This window comes from Phoenix dactylifera, chromosome 3, assembly GCF_051530095.1.
Source record: "Phoenix dactylifera cultivar Ajwa chromosome 3, Ajwa_hap1_PhDact_Kaust_v1.1, whole genome shotgun sequence".
In the NCBI taxonomy this organism is placed as follows: domain Eukaryota; kingdom Viridiplantae; phylum Streptophyta; class Magnoliopsida; order Arecales; family Arecaceae; genus Phoenix; species Phoenix dactylifera.
In genome coordinates, this window is record NC_143192.1 from 51,891,738 (window position 1) to 51,916,043 (window position 24,306).

Here is a 24,306-nt window from a genome sequence, read left to right on the forward strand (position 1 = left end):
TAGCCGTAAAGTATTTCTAGATCTAATAGATGTAATTTGTAAATTTGACGAAAGAAGCTTGGAATGAAGGTTATACTGACAATGTTAGAACAAATCGAGAGAGAGCGGGTTCCATAGTATATCATAAATAACAAATTTAAAAAAGATTTAGGAATTAAAAATTTCTTTTTTGGATGAAGGCATGAGAAATTGGTGGCTCTAAAAATGAAATGATATACCATGTGCTAATGTTGGGGTGGATATGATCCCAAGGTATAATAAAATTAAATCCAATGAGTTTTCTTATATGTGCGATTTCAGTGAAGTATTTGCATAATTATGATATCAAATGCTTGGAGAGAAGAAAAGAAAATAGAAATCGCAAAAGAAGATTGCAAGAAAGAGCTCGGAAAAAGAGAGAATTATCTCATAAGTCGCATGCAATTATTTGTTGTGTTAATACTTCAGAACACCAGGTAATGCAAAATTGCTGATTTTCTTAAATAATTAATTCATATTACATAGTGGTTGTACTCATGTAGAGGTATCATATGTTAAACAATTACAGATTTTTCTAGATTTTTTCAAAAATTACAGATTTTCTAGTAATCTAGTGATCAGAAGAGCTGTATGGAGAGAGTCATCTCCAGAGTTACTGGGGAGAGCTATTTTAGAATGGCATTAAAAGCATGACAAGGTTCATGTATAATTTTCTGAGATTTTTAATCTTCTGATGTTCTGTAAACCTTTAATGGTATAATATATAATATGTTTGAGCTGCATATCCAATCTTTGGTCTTTCATGAGTTCGCAACAATATGGAAAGAAAACTTAAGAGTGCGTAGATTAATAAAGAAATTTCATAAAAAAAAAAAAGATAAAATTCATTTTATTTTCATTTCTATAGAAAAGTCTTAATATTGTTAATATAAAGATAAAAAATAGCCTTAATTTTATCAGGCCAATTTGTCCCTATCTTGCAAACCTTTATTTTTGTCAATCTAAACTATGCAAAACTAAAAATTAAATACATTCAACTTTGGTTAACCATGTAACCAGAGCATATCCACTAGGACTAGAAATAAAAGCATTAGATAAATTTAAAATTTATATCATTTTTGTGTATATAAATAAAAACAATCCAAATATGTAGAAAGTTAAATGCAGCAAATATTTTTTTTTTATTTTTATAAAGATATTAAGATAAAGGGAATTATTTTTTAAAATTTCTTTATATTTTTTTATTTATTAAATATATCTTTATATATGAAGCTTTTTGTTGCTGTTGTTGTCATTAGTGTTGTTGTTCATATATAATTAGAATGTCTTCGAATCTGGCATGTAAATGCTGGAGTCCAAGCTTTCTTGCTTCAGTTTAGCACAACTCTAAAGTCTTTCTTGCTAGCAACTTTTAATGTTCCATTCTATGTGGGGTATTTTTTTTCCATTCACCTATTTTCCTTCGCATGCAGCGAATGTACTTTACCGTAGTTATATATAACATGAAATCCTTAAAATCCAATCATTTGAGGTTAGTTGCAAGGCTTTTGCGTTATGAATGTGGTGTTTCTTTTGGACGTTCAAGAAAAAGGAATGGAACACTAATTCAAATAGAGAAATGGTTAAGCACTGAAAATTATATTTAGGAGTTAATTTCTGCATGGAAACTCAATAATATTTATTTCAATATAAAATATCATGTTTCAATTAGAAAATTAGCAAACAACGCTCTTAGAAACAAGCTCCTAGGTTTTGTAAATCTTCTACCAGCTTTACTTCCCAATATAAATAAATACACCAATCTTTTATATTTGGTATTAATCCCCTCTTGCTCTAGAGGGACTGCTACCATGAAGTCACTTGAGCTAGGTGAACTCTTGCGGAGGCCACTTTTTGAAGAAAAAAGCTATTTAAATCTTAAATAATTAAAAATAAAATATAATAATTATTTGTTTTACAAATATATTTTTAGTATAAATAAATATAAAAAATAAAAAATAGCAAGCTTTGGAGTGCTCTAGGTAAGCCTTTTTTTTTTTTTCTCAATTCATAGGGCGTCCGAGTGATCGGTCCACGTACTAGGCCACTTAAAATAAGAAAAGCAAAATAAAATAGATTTTTTTTGCTAAAATAAAAGTAAAGGGGGGTGAGGAGAATCTTATTCGCATAGTTTCCATCGCTGGGCCTCTCTCTGCTGAAGAGTGTTCGATACGGATAGAACATTTTTTACTCATATCCTCCCCACTCGTAGCAGAGCTCCATCAGTGTGGCAGCCCTATCCCCATGTGAGTACGTCACACCAGCACCACCTAAGTAACGCAGACCAGATAGCAACTTCATCGACAAACCAGGCGGGAGGCATTTGGTCTCCGCATTTAATCGACGCCCGTGCGTTTCGAATCTGGGCCACTCTGGTGAAATCAAAGCTCCGTTCCTACTATGCTACCACCTTGGTGGTATAAAATAGATTTCAATCCAAATAGTTATCAGAATACATTTCATCCACGTAAAATCCCAACCGTGCGTCAAATCCTCATGTAAATCACCTCTTCCGCGGGCATCGGAAAGCTCGTTAGCATTTGGAGGCTTTCTTTTGGTCGCCGATGGGCCCGGGTAAGACGCTAATGTTTTAAATGGGCCTTGACGTAATTAACTTCATAACGATCCCTCTGACGCGGAAGAGCCCTTCCATGCTAATTAATTTAACCGTTGAATCCTAATCCGACGCGAAGACACCCTGGTCCCCTGCAAATAACGTCCTCTCCTCACCTCCGCGCGGGAGATTACTGAGACGGCGAGTGCGTGGATTTGGGGTTATAGGGTTTCTTCGAGTCGGTCGATCGAGCGGGGGATAATGGCGACGGCGGGGGAGGATGAGAAGAAGATGATAACGCTGAGGAGCTCCGACGGGGAGGAGTTCGAGTTGGAGGAGGCGGCGGCGAAGCAGTCAGTGATGATCGGGAACATGATCGAGGACGGGTGCTCCGAGGGCGGGATCCCCCTCCCAAACGTCACCGGCAAGGTCCTCGCCGTGATCCTCGAGTACTGCAAGAAGCATGCCGACTTCGACGCAGGCAAGCCCTCCGGCCACGACGGCAGGCCCGCCACCAAGGAGGAGGTCGCCGCCTGGGACGCCGACTACATCGACGTTGAGCAGGATGTCCTCTACGACGTCATCGTGGTCAGATTCTTGTGTCCTCTTCCTCTCTCCTCTATTTCTTGCTTGGTTTTCTGAAGTTAGGGGTTTTTTGTTTTTGGGGTAAAGCTAAAGTTAGGGTTTCCATCGCTTCGGGTTGCGTCGGCGTGGAGAATTTGTATTGGTTTATGTACTTTTCTGTATTCTGTATCTTATGATTCTGGATGTATAGGTTTAATGATCCGGGAAGAAAGAATTCAGATTTTTATCGTTAATTCTAGTGGAAAAAGGGTCCTGAATCGGGATGAATTTGATTTAACAAGAGATGTAGAAAAGGATTGATTTGGTGGCTGATTGGTGGAATTCAAAGCAATGTCTGCAAGCTAAGCTTAAAGTAATTCAGAATCCACCACCATGAATATCTAAGAGACTATGATTTCATTAATTTTCAAAAGGCAATCTGCGTATAACCCCAATTGTCCACCTTTATAAATAGAATGAAACAGTAACTGAGATTAGAATGTTAATTGACGTGCTTACTCATACAATTGTAAGATGATGATCGGATCATATGGGAATTATCAATTAACAAAGGAAGGAGGAGACAAGAAAAGAGAAGGAAAAATATGCACCTAGAACATTTTTCCTTAAATTCCGTTCTTAATTATTTTTTTTTTGCATTTATGAGGCAATCTTTGATTGTTCAACTTTGTAGTCCTTAATGGTAAAAGCCTTACTTGTTTTGACCTTAGAATGTGTTTGCAGTTATATCGGAGGTATTGGAAAGGTGTTGAATAGAACTCTTGCCAAGTTTTTCTTACGATTACTAATATCTAAATATGGAGGTTGGACATTATAGCAAGTTTATCCGTGCAGTTGATATAATTACTTGATCATTTGTTTTTTGATGCTAGCAACTCCAGTTTGTTTTTCTTTATAATTGAACGCAACACCGAAAATTTTGCGCAATTTTGTGTTTGGTGGTCATTGTTGATGGGAATTCAATTTTTTCTAGTTCTCTTTTGAAAGTCTGGGAGGCAAACTTGACTCGTCTAACTCATTGCTGCCCAAGTTTTTTTCTTTTTTTTGTTTTCTAGGATATTTAATGATATATTCCTTGATCTATGTCTCACAAAAAGGAGGGAAAACTATACCATGTTTATTTGCAAGATGAGCCCATGTTGTGATGTTTCTTGAACCATTGGCACAAACAAGTATATGAGTAAGGTGGCTATGATTATATAATATGCTGAGTTTGTCATCACATTTTGATATGCTTGGAACATCCTAGTACTAAAGATATCGATACAGTGAGTTACTCAAGCTTTTGCACATAGATCACTTGTTTAAGAGCTACATATTGGTCTCCATGTGTTTTACCTCATGTTCTTACAGTGTCTGGTTTCCCTGTTTGCCCTGCATGATAGAAGTTGCAGTGATGTATGGATTGTATCATGAGTTAACGGTGGATTGGTGGGTTATACATGCCAAATTGTACTTCTTTTGGATAGTTCCTTATTATTTGAGTAGCACCGGTTACTATAATATAATCTTTTTCTGTTTTCCCTTTGCAATGAATATTTGGTTTTCTTTATCTGAACTGGGATTGTGAAAATAAATAAGCATTTGTTTTATGCTTAATTTGTCTGTGGTGTGAATAGAAAAAAAAAGTAAAGAAATCAAGATCATATGTCTCGAGTGTCTGGTTATTCTCCTAATCACCCAATGTACTGCATTTTGACTAAAGTATTTACACTATGCTAGTTGAATTTATGGTTTTATATATGAGCACTGTGTAATAACATAATATTGCTGTGTTGATATTCAGGCCTCCAACTATCTGAACATCAAAAACCTTTTGGACCTGGGCTGCCAAAGGGCTGCTGATGTGATCAAGGGAAAGACCCCTGATGAGATCCGGCAGTGGTTCAAAATCACGAATGATTTCACTCCTGAGGAAGAAGAAGAGATCCGGAGGGAAAACTCATGGTCCTTTGAATGAAGGAAAATAAAGGACTAGGCTTTTTACACTTTCTCTTGCTATGTTAATAGGGCTGATAACTAGTAGCAGGTGGAGTTCTAGAACATAGAAAAGACGCCAGATGTAGAGCAATAAAATTTTGCACCATCTTTTGCTCATTTTCCCCTTTAGTTGTTTTAGCCAGTGAGATTTACATGTACTCCACAACTTTGGATACTGGCAGTAGTTCCAAGTAATTATGTTCCCTGAGATAATGTTGGTTTATTGATTCTGCTGAATTTTTCATTATTCATTCCTCATGACTATTGGTTTTTGGGTGCCATTCAATTTTATTCATTATCATGTTTATTATTTAGAATCAAGACATATGGGGATTAGCTTCTCTAAATGTTGGGGGATCGATCCATGACATGATTGGATCAATGAAAGTCTATTTCTGACAACCCATCATCAGAGATTAGCAAATCACTTGAGAAGAAATACACTTTCGTGCCTCGTAGAAACTGAAAGGCATAAGAGGTGCTCTAATCCTTATAGTACAATGTGGATGCTAACATTAAAAAAAATTCAAGAGATTATGAAATAAAGCAATCAAATAATTAGTAGCAAACATTCAAACTTGTTTTAACTCTATAGTTGGTTCAGTCTCTCATTCAAGCAACAATGACAAAAAGTTAATTTTTTTAACTGTCATAGCAAGTAAGGTCATTGTTGTTGGGATGCACGTGATAATATAATGATAACAATTTTCAAATATATATTTTTTTGAGACATTATTTTTTTGTAATACTAGGTTAAAAAACTAATATTTATTACAGAAACTAATATATTAATTTGTAAGTTAGAAGTCTATTATCATGGTGTTGTTGTAAACGATTATCTTTCCATTAAATGTTACTTCTTGCACTGTAATCTATATTATAACTGTAAGATAATATGCTATATAAAATATAAAAGTTGTTAAAGAATCAATAGGCACTAAGTGCCTAAAGGAGTTTTATTGAGATAAAATGAAGTTACAAAGGAAGCAAGAAATAAAAAGAGAGGAAGGATCAGTTTCATAGGAACCAGGTTTTGTTGGAAGGAGATTCAAAAACAGTTATCTCTTGGATTAATTCTCCTTCTTCTTCTAAATGTGCAGGGCTCCCAATCCTGAATGACCTGTTGCTATTGCTCACTGTTTTTCAAGCTCACCATGTTTTTTGGCAAGGGTTTGCTATGGATGCATGGGCAGGTGTTATTGATATTCTTCCACTAAACCCTGTTCCAATCGAATTATAATTGTTGTTGCAGGCAGATGCTGCAGGTGTATGGTTCGGACACTCTCATGCTCAATCAGATCTCCATAGGTAGTATTTTTCTACTGAGACTACTTTGTTCCTGGTCTTATTTCGGTGGCTCTGTTTGGATTTTGGTTTCATGATGCCTTCCTAGTATGTTGGTTATCTTCTTCTCCAACTACTTTGTAGTGGGCTTCTCATTTATTCTTTCTTCTCCTCGACTCAAGTGATGCTCTGTATGGTGGCGATCTTTGGCCGGCTTGCTCCTGCTCTATGTCGCCCTCTTCATTTGCCTCAGGTTATAATTGAAAGATTGTTCAGCTGGACGGTCCTTCAGTGCCTTCAGTTCTTAGTTTGGGTGCGGCTCTTAAACATTATATGTTTCCGTTGGGGAACCAGTATGGTCATAGTGTTCTCAACTATGTGCTTCGCAGGTGGCGTTCTGTGATCAGGGAGATGGTTTTCTAACTTTCTGCTCCACCCTTCTATACAATTTCTGGATAAACAGGTACCCACGGCATGATTTTGTAATGGCTGCCATTATCAATCAAACACTGGGTGGATCAGTCTCGCTGTCTCGGTACTATTGTTTTCCATCCTAGGTGTTCTTTTTTTTTTTTGGGTCCTCTTGTGTTATCACCTGTAATCTACATACTTTGTACTACTTCTCTTTATAATCAAGCTGCAGCTCCTCTTTCTACAAAAGAAAAATCGTTGGCCAGAAAAAAATTAACAAAACAAAATTATACTTAGATTTTCACTTTGATCTTCCTCAAGGAGGTGATTTACATCTGTATTACACTTCAACTCTGCTATGTATTACACTTTGGACATGATTAACATCTGTATATAAGATATGCGTCAAGGTAATGTGCAGTAAAAAGAAAGTTGAAGTTATAAGATCATGAACATCCATGTAGAGTTTCCCCTTGAGAAAGAAAAAAAAGGAAAACGGGAATGTAATTATGTGGAGTTCAACTGTAATTATTCACTTAAGATTACAACCATCCTTTATGGGTCCCACATCTCATTAATGATAAAAAAATATAGCCTGAACAAGTATTTTTGATGCATCCTTTACATTCGTTTGAGAACAATAATACTGAGCTCCTATGTTTAGGTGTTGAGTTTTATTCTTTTTCTATTTTTTTCCTTTTATAATTGATCTAACTTATTTCAAACATATGGGGCTCGTTTGGTTCGCAGGAAAAGGAGGGGGGAAAGTGTGGTCAACGGGAAAGTAATGAAATGCCTCTTGTTTGGTTGGACTTTTCAAAGGAGAGAGATGGAAAAGTTATATTCCCATGGGAATATGATTCCCACATTTTATGGGAAAGTCTTTCCCATGAGAAACATGGGAAAGTTACTTTCCCATGAGGTGGGAATCACTCCTTTTTTATTTTTTCCCAAAAAGACCCTTCAGCATTAAAGAAGCATTAAAGAGGCATTAAAGACCTAATTTCTATTAAGGGCATAATAGGAATTATACATAACTTTTCTAGGAAAGTTGATGGTCAACCAAACATAAGCACTTTGGAAATTTGTCACTTTCCCATGGTTAACCAAACATGCCAAAAGTACTTTCCTAGGTATCCTCTTCCTAGGAATCTGATTCCCAGGAATCATATTCCTAGGAGGAAAAATACTTCCCGCAAACCAAACGAGCCCATGGTGTCATGCCCCTAACCCAAATCTGGAGCAGGCCACATGATACATTTCAGATATACATATCCAAAATGGACCCATGCATGGCTGATTTTGAATTAAGAACACATCCGTACTGGTTCTCACATGTGAGGACAATGCCTGTAAAGGTTACAGCGAATAAAACCGAGACCCAACCCACTAGTAAAACTCACGTTCCCCTTTTGTATTGCACCAATCTCGATAACTAAAAAATAACAAATACAAATATGCTAATATTTGTACCTTCCTCTTTGTAATCGCACCGTAGGACAACCATGCTCCCGTCATGGAGTCATCTCTTTACCAGAGCTGCCATCTTTTTGATTGATGAGGAGTTTTCTCGGAAGAGTTTTGTAACAATTCAGGATCTCGTCCAAAATGGCTAGCTGAAAGATATTATTTGGGTTCCTCGATCCTATATAAATATCCAAGATCTATCCAACGAATAACCGATATAGGACTAAATACACGCCCGCACGAGTCCTCACATACTTCCCCGTTTAAGTCCTAACATCTTCGTCAGGCTAAGGGTCCAAATCCATTCAAATCTAATCACAAACACCACGATCGGCTCGTGGTCAACCCCAATGGACCCGTGTTGCAGTATCTCCTAGTCCACATAGGTTATGGGCCGGGTCTGATACCATTTGTAACAACTTACGACCTCACCCAAAATGATTAGCCAGAAGGTATTATTTGGGTTTCTTAATTCTATAAAACTATCTAAGATCTACCCAGCGAATAACCGATGTGGGACTAAACATACGCTCGCATGGGTCCTCACAAGCTTAATGCCTAAGTAGGGAGTTAGTCATCTTTGCAATTGCAAGCTTGCTAATACCTATCTTTGTTTCTCTTGGGTTCTCCCAAAGACTTCTTCTGAACGTAAACTTTGATGGCGGTGCTCTTGGAAATGGATCAAGTTGTGAATATATTAGTTCTAATTAGAGAGGTGATACCTTGGAGGTAGCTGCTATTCCTTTATCTCTAGAGATTGTTAGTACAGCAAAGCTGGCCGGAGTATGACAAGGGCCATTCTCCATGCCACTAGAAGGTGATTCATCTATTGTAGCTTCTTCAATCTAAAATCTGATCAAAGAAAAGCCCTCCTTATCACCCTCGTCCTTCTATCACTCTTTTGATATGTTGAATTTTCAAACTTGCTTCAGAGGTTTCCCTGGAGCTCCTACAAACCCCTGTTTAGTGGATGTTTACGCTTGTGTTTGGCAACTCACTTACCATCATAATCTCTATGCCACGTGTGTAAACATCTTAAATAGGATCATAAAACAACCATGAAGGTAGCGTACCTGGATCCATGGATTTTCTGAATGATCAAGCTTCGTTTCTCCCTCTTGGCCCCTGTTCAAACATCCGGAGATGGGGTTAGATTTTTTGTTCGCGTTATGGGCAGAGGGTGATGCCCGTGAAGTTATCCTACTATCAAGGATAATGCAGTGTAATCTTCTCCGTAAGTGGTTACAGTAACCACCCATATTTAATCATGTGGGTCAAAATTCAACAACGTGTCCATCTGTGAGCTACTTCCTCGTGGAATCTCCATTATGTCCCGTTAACCACTGTATATATGTATCTGAGAAGTCATTTGCCAATATATAGAGGAGATTCTGTTCTCGGGTGACGTATTACCAAATTGGTCGAGAGCTTGACTTAGATCTCAAATAATTCCGTGAATGTGTGTGTATATATATATATAATTAGAACGGATGATTCGTACAACTTTAATTATGGATACATCAAATAAAATCAAAATACAGTGTCTCTCAAAATGCTCTAGACAGCTTCCTTTTTTCGATCTATAAAACATCTATAGAATAAATGTCCACATATAAGACTATCCAATTTGCAGCCATATTAGTTTATTTGTATACATATTTAGCCCGGACAACCATGCCACTACTAACGATGTTCCAAATATTTTGAAGCATATTTTGAAGCAGGAGATGATATTTATATATATCATCCGTGTACTCTTGAAATCACACACTCTCTCAAATCCGTTACGTTCAACAATCGATAACCTCATCAAGTGTCTCGAAAACATTGGGCGCTGTCCAAATTGGTAACCGTGTGATAGCGAGAATATTCCCTCTCTCGCTATTAGTAATGCCGAAAGAGACCCAGCACGACCACCGGCGGGCGAGGAGTGAGACATTGCTTGGGTTTCTGCTAGGGTTTGTAGGAGCTGATCGATCCATCGGTCATGGGCCTCATGGCGTCGGTGGTTGCTGCTGTGGAGAAGAAGAAGAAGGAGATTCGAGCTTGGGCGGGCGGCACTTCGTGGTGGACGAGACAGTGGCGATCCAGTCAGAGACGATGCCCACAGACGGGTGCTCGGGGTTGTCATTCCTATCCCCACCGTGGGTCTTTGCCGAGGTGCTGAAGTGCTGCAACAACCACCTGGAGAACGCCGCTGACGCCAAGCTCAAGTCTTGGGGCCTGCCCTCCTTCCTCTACGAGCTCCTCTTGGTGAGATCCTTGTGCCTTGTTTTTCTTCTTTCTCTTTTCTGGTTTGGTTTTCTAGGGTGTTAAGGTTTCGATTGGCTCGCTGTTTATGTTCTTTTTTCCCCCTTTTATTTCTGGTCTGGTTTTATAGGGTGAGGGTTTTGATTGGCTCGTTGGTTGTGTCCTTTCTCCCCTTCCAGGTCTTTTGCTTGCGGTTGATTTGTCTGTTTTGTGATCTATTTGAGATTCGGGATGTTTCGTTTTTGAACCGCTATTCATTTAGATGACTTAATTTTACAAGCATATCCGATATTATGGTCAGCTTGTTCTAGGACATAAAAAGGAGCTTTTTGTTGATTAGAAAAATTAATTGGATTGATTTCATTTAAGGTATTTTAATAAATAGAGTTTATTTGTGATGCTCATTCAAAAAAGGAAAAAGAATACTGTGGTCAATCTTACATATAGAGGAGACCAGCTTCGATCTCAAAGAAGTTTATTCAAATTTGCCAAAAAAAGGAAGTTTATTCCAGAGATACCGTGTGGGATGGTGGGAATGAATATGTGATGTCGAAGCGAATATTAAAATCGAATCTTTATGCTAAACTTTAGGGTAATGAATTCTACCATGAATAACTAAGAAACTATTAGATGTTGAGAACTAAAATAAAATAGAATCTGCCATCACCACGATTGTCAACATGTTAAGTCCTGGTAGACTTTGGCCATATCCAAATCCTAAATTTATGTTTTAGATCCAATCCTAAATCCAAATTCTCCAAAGCAATACCCATTTCGGACCCAAAAAAGGGGCATTGGATGGTAACCAGATATCTAGTAAATTACTTTGTTGCACTTTTGGATTGTCTTTTAATTTATTTGATGTATCCAAGTTTTTAGTTCATGAAAAGTCATGGAAAAGAACAATGATATAGAAAATGATAAGAAAACTATACTAAAAGAAGATATTTGTTCAGCTATTGCTTACATTATCAAAATATCGATGCAACCAAAGCTTAGTACAAATGTTATATATGTGCATTGGTACATACATATGTATTGTATTGGTTTGGTTTCAAGTTTTTGAGTATGGATCCAACTAAATCAACACCTGACTAGATAATTTCAAGATCTAAACCTAAAGTATAGTATATTAAGTTTATTTTCGATCTTTTATTTTCGGTCAGCTTCGAATTTAAACCCTAGCCATCATAGAAGTAAACAATACTGACTTTCTAGTTTCGTAAGCGACTAGGACATTAATCGTACATACTTTATCATCAAATAGATTCAAGAGGATGACTTGTTGATATGAGGAACTTCAAATAAAATAGAAAAGTCATGGAAAAGAACAATGATATAGAAAATGATAAGAAAACTATACTAAAAGAAGATATTTGTTCAGCTATTGCTTACATTATCAAAATATCGATGCAACCAAAGCTTAGTACAAATGTTATATATGTGCATTGGTACATACATATGTATTGTATTGGTTTGGTTTCAAGTTTTTGAGTATGGATCCAACTAAATCAACACCTGACTAGATAATTTCAAGATCTAAACCTAAAGTATAGTATATTAAGTTTATTTTCAATCTTTTATTTTCGGTCAGCTTCGAATTTAAACCCTAGCCATCATAGAAGTAAACAATACTGACTTTCTAGTTTCGTAAGCGACTAGGACATTAATCGTACATACTTTATCATCAAATAGATTCAAGAGGATGACTTGTTGATATGAGGAACTTCAAATAAAATAGAAAAGACAATACAAAAAAAGAAAATGAATTAAAATATTTAATATTTAATATTTTCCTGAATTATTTGAATTAATTCTACCGGTATTTCTATGTAGGGAGTTTTTTAAGTCAACCCCTTGGGTGACGCCAGCCTAGATTTATACGGTGATGAGGTGGATCAACCCCCAACAAAAAAGTGCACACACTCACATGCGCAAAATCCATTCCTTGCATTTTGTAAGGAGCAGTGCAATACATAAGGGGGTTTGGATCTAATCTATGCCCCATTTATCACGATATATTTGTGTATTGTGGTTGCTGAGGATGGCAACCTAAAATCTTTCATATTGCTGTAACAATTTGTAATGATAAATGGAGTCCTTTCATATTTGTACCTCAGTGGGCGTCTATCTCCTTATAATTTTAGAAATGTTTACTCATTCTATGTCACTATTATAGTAAATATAAAGGTGAATAAGGTATTGCAATAATGTTCCATACATTTAGTGTTATGTTTTTGCATCCTTTGGTAGTAGCTGAATATGTGGACGAACATTTGAGAAAGTTTATTTACACTTTTAATTTGTTCTCTTAGATTTATTTTTAGCTGTCAATTTATTACCTTTTTCTTTTATTAAGGTTAATTTCTGTTTTAGTTGATTATTTTAGAAATGGGGGATAAGATTAATGATTTTAAATATTATTTAACCACTTGATGGGCCTGATTTTTTGTCACTCTTCTTTTTATGTGGTATTGATCCACATGCTAAAGCAATTATGAATAGTAACCACACATTCCTAAGGGTATCTAGAAAGCTCAATTGTCTAGTTAGAGCTTTCTTTTTCTTAAAATATTGGAGTTTAGTTATTTAAATAGACTTGTAGAAGATGAATGGAATATTAATTTTTTCTTCTCTTTGATGTGATTCCGTATAACAAGCATAAGGGTGGCAACCCTAGGTGAGATTCTTAGCTATCAGGAGTGAGGCCGATACTATCTTTTATTCTTTCTTTTCATGTTAATCTATGTTTTATTTTACTTTATCCTCTTCATGTTTGGTTTTGCTTTCCCTTGTTTTCTACTTATAATTGATCCTAGATTGCTTCTCTATATATGTAAATAACCCACCATGTTTTTATTTCTTCTTGATATTTCTTTTCAGTTGTTCTTCACATAGTTCTTTCCATGTTGTGGAAAAAAGTTAGAATTTTTGATAACTCCGACGAACACTTGGTTTTAGTTATTCAATCATATAAAATTTTCAAAGCTAGTTAGGTTGTAGATTCAGTTGTCCATTGCTCTTGAGCACAAATCCTTTATAATTTTGATAACAGAAAAAACTTTGGTTACTATATCATCTAAACCAGTGGTGAAGGCTTGTTTCAAGTGAAGAAAAAATAAAAGAAAAAGGAAAACAAACAAAACCAAACTTTCAACATTTGCCTAAATTCATGAAAATATAATGAGAAAGGCTTTGAGCCCAGCTTTATATGGCTGGTCCTAGAGCCTAAACCTGCACATCCCATTTGGATTAAAAATGAAAAATCTAGAAATCCCTATTTTACATTCCATCTGGTAAAAACAACTTCCTCCATCACTGTCAGTTTTTTTTTTAAAAAGCAACAATTCCTTATCCCCTGTTTGCTCAATAAAGAGAATGTATCCTTTTCATTTGAACCTTCACATTGAAGGGAAAAGGGGACTAATAGAGAGAGGGGGGGAGAGATCTTTCAATCACATGCGATTATGAAAAAAACATATATGCACGTGCACTGTATTTGCTAGACTCAATGAATGATAGTTGGATTTTACGTGATCTGCAAATAAAATTGGAAACTTATTGATTGGTCGACTCTCATAAGAAGTCCCTCCTCATCTTTTTTTCTCATTCGGTCCACTTGACTTGATGTTTTTTAATTCCCGGTCCCTTTCCACCATACACGGTATACAGTGACATAGCATAAGAGAGGGACCACAAATTAAAGGGTTGCTCAAAGAGCCCTTTTTTTTACATGCAAGTCCACAGTGGGATTGCACGTTCATTGTCCAATAAAATTTCCAAACATCGAACTGGCCATGAACAATATTAGAATTAAAATGGAGGCATGCTATTCCAAAGCAATGGAGGATGGGTATGGATGTCATGTTCTTATCACTAGCTGGGGTGCTTTTGGCTGGAGAGGAACTCCAAGCAGAAGACTTCGCTGCAGTTGTTAGAATACATTAAGTTCCCACTTGCTGAATGGACCAAAGTAGCTTTGGAGAACAAAATGTCTATTATTACACATGTTCTTTCTTTAGTGCCTTGTGATATTGTTGTCATCCTTGGCCTTTTGCATGTATTATCCCTTTCATTTTCTTAATCAAAGCTGGTTAGACTTGCCTGACATTTTTCTCGAAAAAAAGCCCACAATGAGTCTGACGAAAACTTAATTGCTCGAGTTGTCACCTATTAAAACTTGTCATGTAACAAAACAATCATGGGTTGTTAGATAACCCCCTTTATCCTGACCATGCCACCTATGGACCCCTGTCAATAATGATTAATGCCTCAATTTGACATGTTATTATTGCAACTAAACTTCGTGCAATGATACGACAGTGCGCTTGCTTGGATGGTATTATCTGCTGCCTCTTGGATAAGAGGATGGAAGTTTGATTCCGAGTTGTGGCGGCACTTGCCTGGACCCTCATGGGATGAGGTGTGTATGGCTAGAAGGTGGGGATTAGCCACCCCTAGTTTCACAAAAGGAGAAAGGTATGATGGCATGGTGCCTCTCTCTCTCTCTCTCTCGCTCGCTCTCTCTCTCTCTCTCCCTCGGTCGCTCTCTCTCCATGCATAAAGAGCACGATGGTGAAATCTGTTAGTAACCATTTCTTGTTTGTAGCGTCATCCTAGAGACAACTCACCTTGATTTCTAGGAGAGAAAGAAGCCGAACCCTCTCAGGCAGGCTTCTGTTTATCTCCATCTATCGACACATTAGGGAATAAGAATCCTTGGCTTGCCATTTATTTATTTAAGCCTGGACCAAGCTACAGTCAGTACAATATAGTGAAAAAAGTTTGGCCTACCTAGAGTAATTACAGCAACCAATCCTACTCTCCTCATGACTACTAATAAGAAACTCAATACATCCTTTCCCATTTTGCACTGCATTTTTTTATTGTTGGGAAAAGGAAAGTGAAACTCACCCACTAGAGACTCCACTATTGAAGTTCAGCTTGATGATGCCTGGTCATGAGGGTGTTGAAGACACTTGACAAGGTCAAAGATTGGTCAAGTAAGGGAATGTTTTTGGGCAATATCAGCAAGCATGTACATCCTGCTCAGAGCTTATTTTATTCATTGGTGATGACATCATCTTTAAAGCTTTTCCTCTATGTGTTTCTCACTCCAGAACATTGAAAAAGACGTTAAAACTTTTATTACTCATGGCATATCTTTAATTATTACATATTAAAATAATCAAATTTGAGGATGCCCTAATCTGTAGAAAATAGCATTAAAAAATCCCTACTCCCAAGGGTCCCTTGTCTATATAAATAGCTGTCCAAGGGTCCTCATCTCTCTCACCACCACCATTTCAGAGAGAGAAAGCGGCAGAAGAATGAGAGAGAGATACACCCCTTGTTTCTTGCATCTTCTTGAAGGGTTCCTTCCCAATCTTTTTCTAGGGACTAATGGCATCCTCGTCTGCAGCAGCAGGGAAGAAGAACATCATCATCAAGAGCTCAGATGGTGAGGTGTTCGAGGTGGAGGAGGCGGTCGCGAAACAGTCAGCAATGATCCACCAGATGATCGACCTTGGCTGCACGGAGGGGGGCATCCCCATTTCCAATATCACTGGTGACATCCTCACCAAGGCCTTTGAGTATTTGAAGAAGCATGCCGCCGTATGGGGAGGACCTGGAGACTTGGGATGCTGACTACATGAACAGTGTGGACGAAGACACCCTCTGCCATCTCATTTTGGTGAGAGATCTCTATGCCTTCTTTCCTCCTCTTTTTTGTCTTTTGGCTTTCTAGTGTTAGGGTTTTATATGTTTGCTTCTAATGTTCGTTTTTTTGTAAGGGTTTTTAATAAGATGGTGGAGAATGATTTTTAATGTTTTTTGAACTATTAGATTATCTGTTATCTTCTGTGAGAAATCAGATTCCTGTTGTTGTTTTAGAGGAAGAGAGCTTGGATCTGAAATTGATTTGATTTGGAATGGTTAGGGTTTTGAAGAGTTATTGCTTTTTTTTTATACGATTGTAGTGTTCTATAGAACAATTGGATTATGTTTCGTTTTGGAGAGAGAAATCTGTTCTTAATCCGATCTAAATTGAAGTCTAAATTCGCCAGCTATAAGTGGATTTTGATGCAAGATGTTTATGCTAAACTTAAGCGAAAGAGAATCCACGATGAACAACTAGGTACATTTACTTCACGATTTTCAGATTCAGATCTGTGCATTTTAACTGATTTCCCCATTTTTTACATAGCTTCAGAAGAGAGCTTGGATCTGAAATTGATTTGATTTGGAATGGTTAGGGTTTTGAAGAGTTATTGCTTTTTTTTATTGGATTGTAGTATTCTATAGAACAATTGGATTATGTTTAGCTTTGGAGAGAGTAATCTGTTCTTATTCTGATCTAAATTGAAGTCTAAATTCGCCAGCTATAAGTGGATTTTGATGCAAGATGTTTATGCTAAACTTAAGCAAAAGAGAATCCACAAAGAACAACTAGGTACATTTACTTCACGATTTTCAGATTCAGATCTGTGCATTTTAACTGATTTCCCCATTTTTTACATAGCTTCGGTAATTAATCTGCATTATACTTTCACAAGGTATGAGGCCATCAAATGAGACAAATATTAAAAAAGAGAAAGACCATAAATGAAAAGAAAGAACTGCAGAAAAGGAAAAAAATGCCATCTAGTTTTTTTTCCCCTATATTCATAGAACAATCGATGCTTAATTCTACAAACTTGCAGATAGAATGAGGCCATAACTGTTTCGCTTTGTCCTAAATGGTAAAGGCCTTTCTTGATTTGCACCTTAAGTAGGCGGTGTCTGCCCTTGGGGAAGTTTAGAAATGTTAGACCAACCCATTAACACCTGCACTTTGGTATGTTTGCTAGATCTTTTGTTTTGAGATGCTAGCAGCTTTAGTTGCCTTTCTTTGTAATGTAAATTGCTGGGTAATTCTATATTTGGTAGTTGTTGATTGGAAATTTTCACTCTTCTGAATATTTCTGTTTTGAACTCAATAATGCCACACGGTGCTTAGGCCCTAAAAGTCATTTTTTTCCCTTTTCTTTTCTCTTCGTTTCTTCTTTTCATGCATTCCCATGAGCTCTACTGCCACCTCTTTTTTTCATTTTTCTTAATATAGCTATCCTGATTTCTTTTCTAAATTGGTGAAACCAAAGCCAGACACTAGAATCTCTACTTTGGTGTGCGGTGTGCAAATATTATCGGGTCACATTAATTATACATATTCTTTAATATAAGATTCAGTGTGTTCAGTTTTCAATCAAATATATGGTTATTTGTAACAGTGGATTTGACATAAATTTGATTTAGGACAGTCATAGAATAAAATTGAATTCGTGGCATATATGTGGATTTTAACACTATAACTGCATGCTAATTTAAATTGAAACATAATCAACAATGAACAGTTAAGAAACAATTCAAAAAGATCTTTGTAGCGTAGCAGTTTCCTTCCTTTTTCACATAGAATACGACAACACCATGCTTTCTACTTTCACTAGAGGCTCTGCATTGAAGTTGACAAGCTTACTCCTAAAATAACAGTTATGGAGATGATTTAGTGATGTAGGGATTAGCAACTAAAATAAAAAAGAGAAGATAATGAAACCAAAAATATATCTTCTGAAAATCAATGCCAACTCTTCTAATTTGTGGATGAGATGCAAGCTTCACTGTTTCACTTTTGCTGTTCTAAATTCCATATTCCCGTCTTTTATAAGCAATGGGAACTTCATAACAAATTTAGAAAATAGTTGTCCAATGGACTTCACTAATGCATGAAACGTATATTGTAGGTATTATAGCGATGATGCACATACTTGTTCCATGTTTTGCCGTGATTACTGGTATCTGCACTTGGTTGAACATTAGAGCAAGTTTTCCTGACTGTGATCCTTTGTTTTTAGATGCTAGCAGCTCAGTTGACTCAGTAATGGCATGTGAAATGGAAAGTCCTGCAGAACTCTACATTTGGTTGCAATTGTTTGGAATTCTTTATTTTTCCAGGCAACTCTGTGTTGGAAATCTGGGAGGCTCCGTTGACTATATTGCTTCTTTTGCCCTTGCTACCTAAGTCTATTGTCATAGATTCTTTAATATTATACTTATTTGTTTGCTATGATATTTAATAGGACATTCCTTAATCTACTGGGGAATATTTATTTGCAAGATGAACATTCCTATGGGTTGGGTTTCGCAATTGTTTTCACGTGCGCATTCTATGAACAAAGGTGGCTTATGTATGTGTTACTAGCCATGTTTTTAATCTCATTCCTTCATGTGCATCAAAAAATATTTTTAGTAATGAAGATATACAAGTTATTCCATGATATTTTTTTTAATAATACGTTCATGATTTAAGTGTCACATGTTGGTCTCCACATGCTCTGCATTGTGTTCTCGAGTGTTTCTTTACCCTACGCTATAGGGGTTGCAGTGCCTTAAGTTTGGATTGCCAAGTCTGATGGTTATGCTTTCCACATTGTGTTTTTTTTTGGAGAATCCCTTGTTATCTTTTGTTTCAATGCCATTATATGTTCTATATTTAATCGTTCATTCTTTTCCCGATAAAGAACTGCAGTTTTCCTTTTTGTGAGAGATCAAAATTAATACAAGCATGATTGATCTTTGAATTACCAGAAAGCAAGCAGATCAAGATTACACCCTGAATGCTTGTATCTTGTCCTAATCAACCATTTCCCAATAACTTCTCTTTAGAAAGTGTGCGGTCTCTGTTGAATTTGTGATTTCATATTTGTACAGCATGAAATAACATGAACTTTCCTGTACTGATACTCAGGCTGCTGATTTTCTGGGCATAAAGAACCTTCTGGACCTTTGCTGCCAAACAGTGGCTAATATGATCCGTGGAAAGTCTGCTGAGGAGATCAGGCACATGTTCAACATCAAGAATGACTTCAGCCCTGAGGGAGAGGAAGAGATAAAAAGGGAGAATGCGTCTTTCTAGGAGAATTGAGTGGGCATTGGCTGCTGGAAACTAGACTAAATTTAATAAATGTTTATTTGTATTAATGCTAGAGGGTTCATCATTAGTTTGGAACCTTTGCATGGTGCACTTATCTAAGGGTTATATAACTATATAAAGCTGTGCTGCAGCCTGCAGTGAGATATTTTATAAGAAGTTTGTGGGAGGAAACATAATTTAGTTGTTTATCCTGTTCTTCGCACCTCCATATCAAGATAGTGTAATAGAAAGTTCATTTACTTCCGCTATCTTTGGTATAACGCTTCTCTCCTGATATACTGGCACGGGCATCATCACAGTGTGGAAGGAAATATAATTTATTTTATAAGAAGTTGTGTAAGATCAGGGAGGCTCCTTGTGTCAAGATCATGAAAATTAGAATGCCAAGAGTTGCTTCAAAGAGTTGTATTACCTGAATGTGGGAAGTCTGGAAAATCGAAGAAATGTGTGTGTGAGAGAGAGAGAGATGGGTAAACAAGAGGAGAGAGAATTTCTCAAGAAATCGAGGCATGCAAAATTTGAAATATGTTCGAAGAAGTGCATGCCTACAAGCTTGCAAGCTATGGAATGCGCTGTAAATCCAAAAAGTTGTTTATGAATGGAATTTCAAGAAAGATGAGAAAGCATTAGAAATCCGGCAAAAGGCAATTTTGGTTAATATATATTAATGAAAACAAGCTTTTGAAAAGAAAAATCGAAAATGAATTTGCAACAGAAAAAAATTGAGCATGATGAATAAAGAGAAGGATGAAAAGACTACGATGAAAGGAAGAGAAAAAAATGAAATTGCAGAAGAAATTGAAAAATTGATATTTTTGCAAATTTGATTTATGTATCAACTAGTAAAGTGCATGTGTGATGCATTTTGCAATTCGATGCATGTTAACAATCTAAATAGTTCTATTATATTACTTACATGCTTTAATCCATTTTTATGATGTTACTTCAAGGTCCAAAATAATAGCTAATTTTTATCTTTCTACATAAATTCAAATTTTCTGTAGCATTCTTCAACTTTCTAATTTTGAGTTTCCCACTTGGGATTTGCAATCGTCTATTTCTAATTTTATTTAAATGTGAGTCTATAACCACCTAGTCTCTACCTTTATCACATAACTACTTACTTCTTTTTGTCACACGACTTAGAAATGATAAATAGGATAATCTTGTTTTGACATCAGCCAGGACTAGCACATTGCGTGTGCCTGCAGAGGCATTGATGTCTGAAGGTAAACTATGATGTAGTTTTTTTGAAAATGGATCAAAGTGTGAATAAATTATTTATAATTAGAGAGGTGAGATCTTGGATGGTCGCTATTCCCCTATTTTCAAAGTTTGTTATAATTTGTAATCATATGATAAATCCTTTATAATATTTACTTACTTGATGCTCTCTCTCCACTTTGGATATAATACAAAAAAACTAGTCCGAAAGTATAATTTAAATTTTGTAGTGCTACTGTATAAATATCGAAGATCTATCCATCCTCAAACCTAACATCACTCATGATGTGTTTGAATCTTGAAGTCGTTTCACAGGCTTCCTTGGAGCTCTGATAAACCTCTGCTTGGTGGGTGCTGATGTTGTATTTGACAACTTAGTTGCAACATAATCTCTGTGCCACGTATACGTCCATGAGCTACTTCGTCGTCCAGTCTCCGTTGGCAATGACTCTAATGTCACCATATATAAAAATCTTCTGCCAATATGATATATAGAAAGTGCACTGTTCTCACCTGATGTAGATCACTAAAAATCTTGCGATAGATTTCCCATATTAGTCGAGTTTTGATATATTGATTTTAATTATCAGCGTAGATCTAAAATAATCCCAACCTTTCCAAATTTGGCTTCCTTTCAGCCTCAGCCGAGATAGCAGAAATCTGGAGTGCGTTGTCCAAATTGATAACCATGTGATAACGCGAATTGCTCTTCCCGACAACGAGCGGGCGAGGAGCGAGACATCTCTAGGGTTTCTGCTAGGGTTTGCAAGAGTCAATCGATTCGTCAATCATGGCGTCCGTGGCTGCTGCTGCTGCGAAGAAGGAATCAGCTTGAGGAGCATGGACGGGCAGCGCGTCGAGGTGGAGTCGTCCAGTCGGAGACATAGCCCACATGACCGTGGACGGGTCCTCGCCGGCGGGGACCTCGCCAAGGTCCTTGAGTACTGCAGCAAGCACGCCGGGAACTCCGCCGCCGGCGAAGCCGAGCTCAAGGCTTGGGACACCGAGTACGTCAGCATTGCCGCCAACGTCCTCTACGAGCGCCTCCTGGTGAGATCCTTGCGCCATACTCCTCTTTAATCTTCTATTTCTGGGTGTGTTTTTCTAGGGTTAGGGTTTTGATGGTCTCGCTGTTTGTGGTTTTTTTTTCCTCTCTCCCCACCCCCCCCCCCCCCCCCCCCCCTTTTCAAACCCCTCTAGTTCTGTTTGTGTTTCTCTTTTGGGTACTCACTCTTTAGGGATTTGAGAAGTAGGAATCCATTTTGCTTTAGATCATTGTCAATTTATATTTTTTGCATTGCTAAAGTGAAGATGTCTAAGAGTAGCACCAATATAATTGTGAATAATTTCATGTGATTGTATGCTCTTTCTCCTAGGAGCCATGGTGAGCCATCAATATGTATCATCCAAATTCTCCAAATTTGTCTCAAAATACTGTCAATTTCTGTTTACTGTAGTGCAAGAAGTGAATACATCTAAGAATATTACAACACCAATTTAATTGTGAATAATTTTATGTGATTTCTGTTCTCTCTCAGGAGCCATAATATGATAGTGAGCCATCAACATATAGCATATCCAAACTGTTTGTCCTATAAAGTTCTGCAGGCACAGCTCATGAGGCAAGACGTAGAGCAATGCAAAACTTTCTCCTGCAAAAGGGACCGCCATCTTTCTGGCTCAAGACGTTTTTCTTCTCTCCCAGCGCTTGCAGATAGGAGAGTTGTTTCATGTAGCAAAGCAAGTATTATTGGCTGTTTTGATGGTAGTTTAGGATTTTCTTTTTTTTTCTTTTCAAGACAAACCTTTAAAAGCAATATAAACCAGCATATCATATATTAAACGACAATGTGATGTAATAAATTTACACACCAACTCAAAAATATCTTTATACAATTTATCTGTATACATATGTAATTGTGGTTTAGATTTATTTATTTGACTGCACTATATATATTGGATCTGAATTGATGATATTAAAAAAAATCAGATTTTTATCGATAAAAAATTTGGTCACAAAATATTTTTCTTTTGGAAGCTTTCTTCGGGATGGGGTGGGAAGAGAGCGGTGGTGGAAGGGAGCGACAGAGGGAGTTGGAGGAGGAGGAGGAGGAGAGGGTGGGGGAGACTCTCCACAAGAAGTATTGTCATCAAGAAATAAGTAGCTCTCAACAAGTACTCGAAATTGCTAATTAATCAGTGGCTTGGTTTTCAGAAATGTGCCCTGTAAAAAATTTTATTTAAGCAAATATCTTTTTATTTGCTTCTTCATTCAAATTCTTTACAATCCTAACTGATGGAAGTTTCATTTGCTTGAATGTAGGTGGATAGTCTCTGGCAGCTGGTGATGTTTTTAGATGGGGAACAACATTGTATTTCCAATTTATTTCTTACTGTTGGAGTTATATTTGGTATGCAGCCAAAGCTCTACTTATGCTAAGGCCTGAACACACTACCTATATATCATTGAGATGTTTATTGGGTCATGATATATGTAATAACTCAGGCATCCATTTTAAATACATATTCCATTTTTGCACAACAAGATTATGAAAATCCGTGAGAAGCAATTGGACAAATTATGTGTGCCAATTGCTATTTAGCTAATAAGCTTGTGGATATTGTAGTTCCATCAGTCGTGCTTTTTGATATTGTATATGTATATAAAGCAGTTGTTCGAATCCCTCATGATATGTAACTAAAATAAATTCTTGCTAATGGTAAAAGGTGCGCCCCCTCCCCTCGCCCCCGCAATGATAAAGTAATTCTAGGTAAGTCATATGTCCGCCGCTCTAGAGCATCATAAATCCTTTACAAGCCTGATGGCAGAAAATTTTTATGGTTGCCTTGGCTTATCCTGCCATGGTGGTTATTTCAAATAGAAGGCTTAAAAAAATAAAATAAAAAAAAAAGAAAACAAGGACAAAAAGAACCTTGGCATCTAGGGGAGGGAGGGAAGGAGGGAGGGAGATCATATATCTCCCCCCTATGTTAAAAAAACACATATATGTACGTGTATCGTATTTGCTAGACTCTCTGTATAATAGTTGGAGTCCACATGAAGAAATTAGATTCCTGCCTGCTGATTGGACCAGAGTAGCTTTGGAGAAGAAACCATCTAATACGATGCGTGTTCTTTCGTTATTCCGTTGTAATATTGTTCAAATTGTTGTTTGGATCCTAAACGACCACTGTCCTTGACCTAGGTTTTAATAGGTGACAACTCAAGCAATTTATTTTGGGTCCCATTGGCCATTTGTAGTGGACTTCTTTTAAGAAAATGTGAGGCAATTCTAACTAGCCTTCATTAGGAGAATGAAAGGTACATGTAACCAAATGGTCATGAGCTGTAAGAGAAACCCCCCCTATCCCAATTATGCTCTCTATCGACCCACCTTATGAAAGAATAATGCCTCATTGACATGTCATTGTTGCAACGGAAACTAATATGATGAGCATTTGCTTGGATGGTATTATCTCTTGCTCGGACGGAGTCTAATTCTTAGTTTGTCGGGATCCTGCCAGGAAATTTGCATTCTTTTTGCCGTATTATCCCTCATAG

At 36.9% G+C, this 24,306-nt stretch overlaps 2 protein-coding genes and 1 pseudogene across 4 annotated transcripts; all 3 read left to right on the forward strand.

The window, feature by feature from the left end:
• The first annotated feature begins 2,638 nt into the window (after positions 1 to 2,638).
• Positions 2,639 to 7,087, forward strand: LOC103719602 (SKP1-like protein 1A). Of its 2 annotated transcripts, XR_015976656.2 has the most exons (4): positions 2,639 to 3,160; positions 4,944 to 6,445; positions 6,604 to 6,734; positions 6,811 to 7,087. XR_015976656.2 is itself a non-coding variant. In XM_008808929.6 (2 exons), the coding sequence occupies exons 1-2, from the start codon at positions 2,834 to 2,836 to the stop codon at positions 5,115 to 5,117; spliced, it is 501 nt and encodes a 166-aa protein (XP_008807151.1). In that variant the 5' UTR covers positions 2,696 to 2,833; the 3' UTR covers positions 5,118 to 7,087. The 2 variants fall into 2 exon arrangements, 1 of the variants encoding a protein (XP_008807151.1); XM_008808929.6 differs by having other exon boundaries at positions 2,696 to 3,160; positions 4,944 to 7,087.
• A 3,041-nt stretch (positions 7,088 to 10,128) lies between these two features.
• LOC103719604 (SKP1-like protein 1A) lies at positions 10,129 to 19,768 on the forward strand (annotated as a pseudogene). Its single transcript, XR_016399985.1, has 3 exons — positions 10,129 to 10,552; positions 15,947 to 16,244; positions 19,335 to 19,768. The product of XR_016399985.1 is annotated as an SKP1-like protein 1A (transcript).
• Positions 19,769 to 21,048: 1,280 nt separating this feature from the next.
• On the forward strand, positions 21,049 to 23,281 carry LOC120105484 (uncharacterized). The gene is made up of 2 exons (XM_039118011.3): positions 21,049 to 21,794; positions 23,068 to 23,281. The coding sequence occupies exons 1-2, from the start codon at positions 21,585 to 21,587 to the stop codon at positions 23,182 to 23,184; spliced, it is 327 nt and encodes a 108-aa protein (XP_038973939.3). The 5' UTR covers positions 21,049 to 21,584; the 3' UTR covers positions 23,185 to 23,281.
• The last annotated feature ends 1,025 nt before the right edge of the window (positions 23,282 to 24,306 follow it).

Coding starts and splice junctions, on each gene's coding strand:
- LOC120105484 (XM_039118011.3), top strand. CDS start 21,585: ATGGACGGGCAGCGCGTCGAGGTGGAGTCGTCCAGTCGGAGACATAGC. Junction 21,795..23,067: donor TCCTCTACGAGCGCCTCCTG/GTGAGATCCTTG, acceptor GCTTGAATGTAG/GTGGATAGTCTCTGGCAGCT.
- LOC103719602 (XM_008808929.6), top strand. CDS start 2,834: ATGGCGACGGCGGGGGAGGATGAGAAGAAGATGATAACGCTGAGGAGC. Junction 3,161..4,943: donor TCCTCTACGACGTCATCGTG/GTCAGATTCTTG, acceptor GTTGATATTCAG/GCCTCCAACTATCTGAACAT.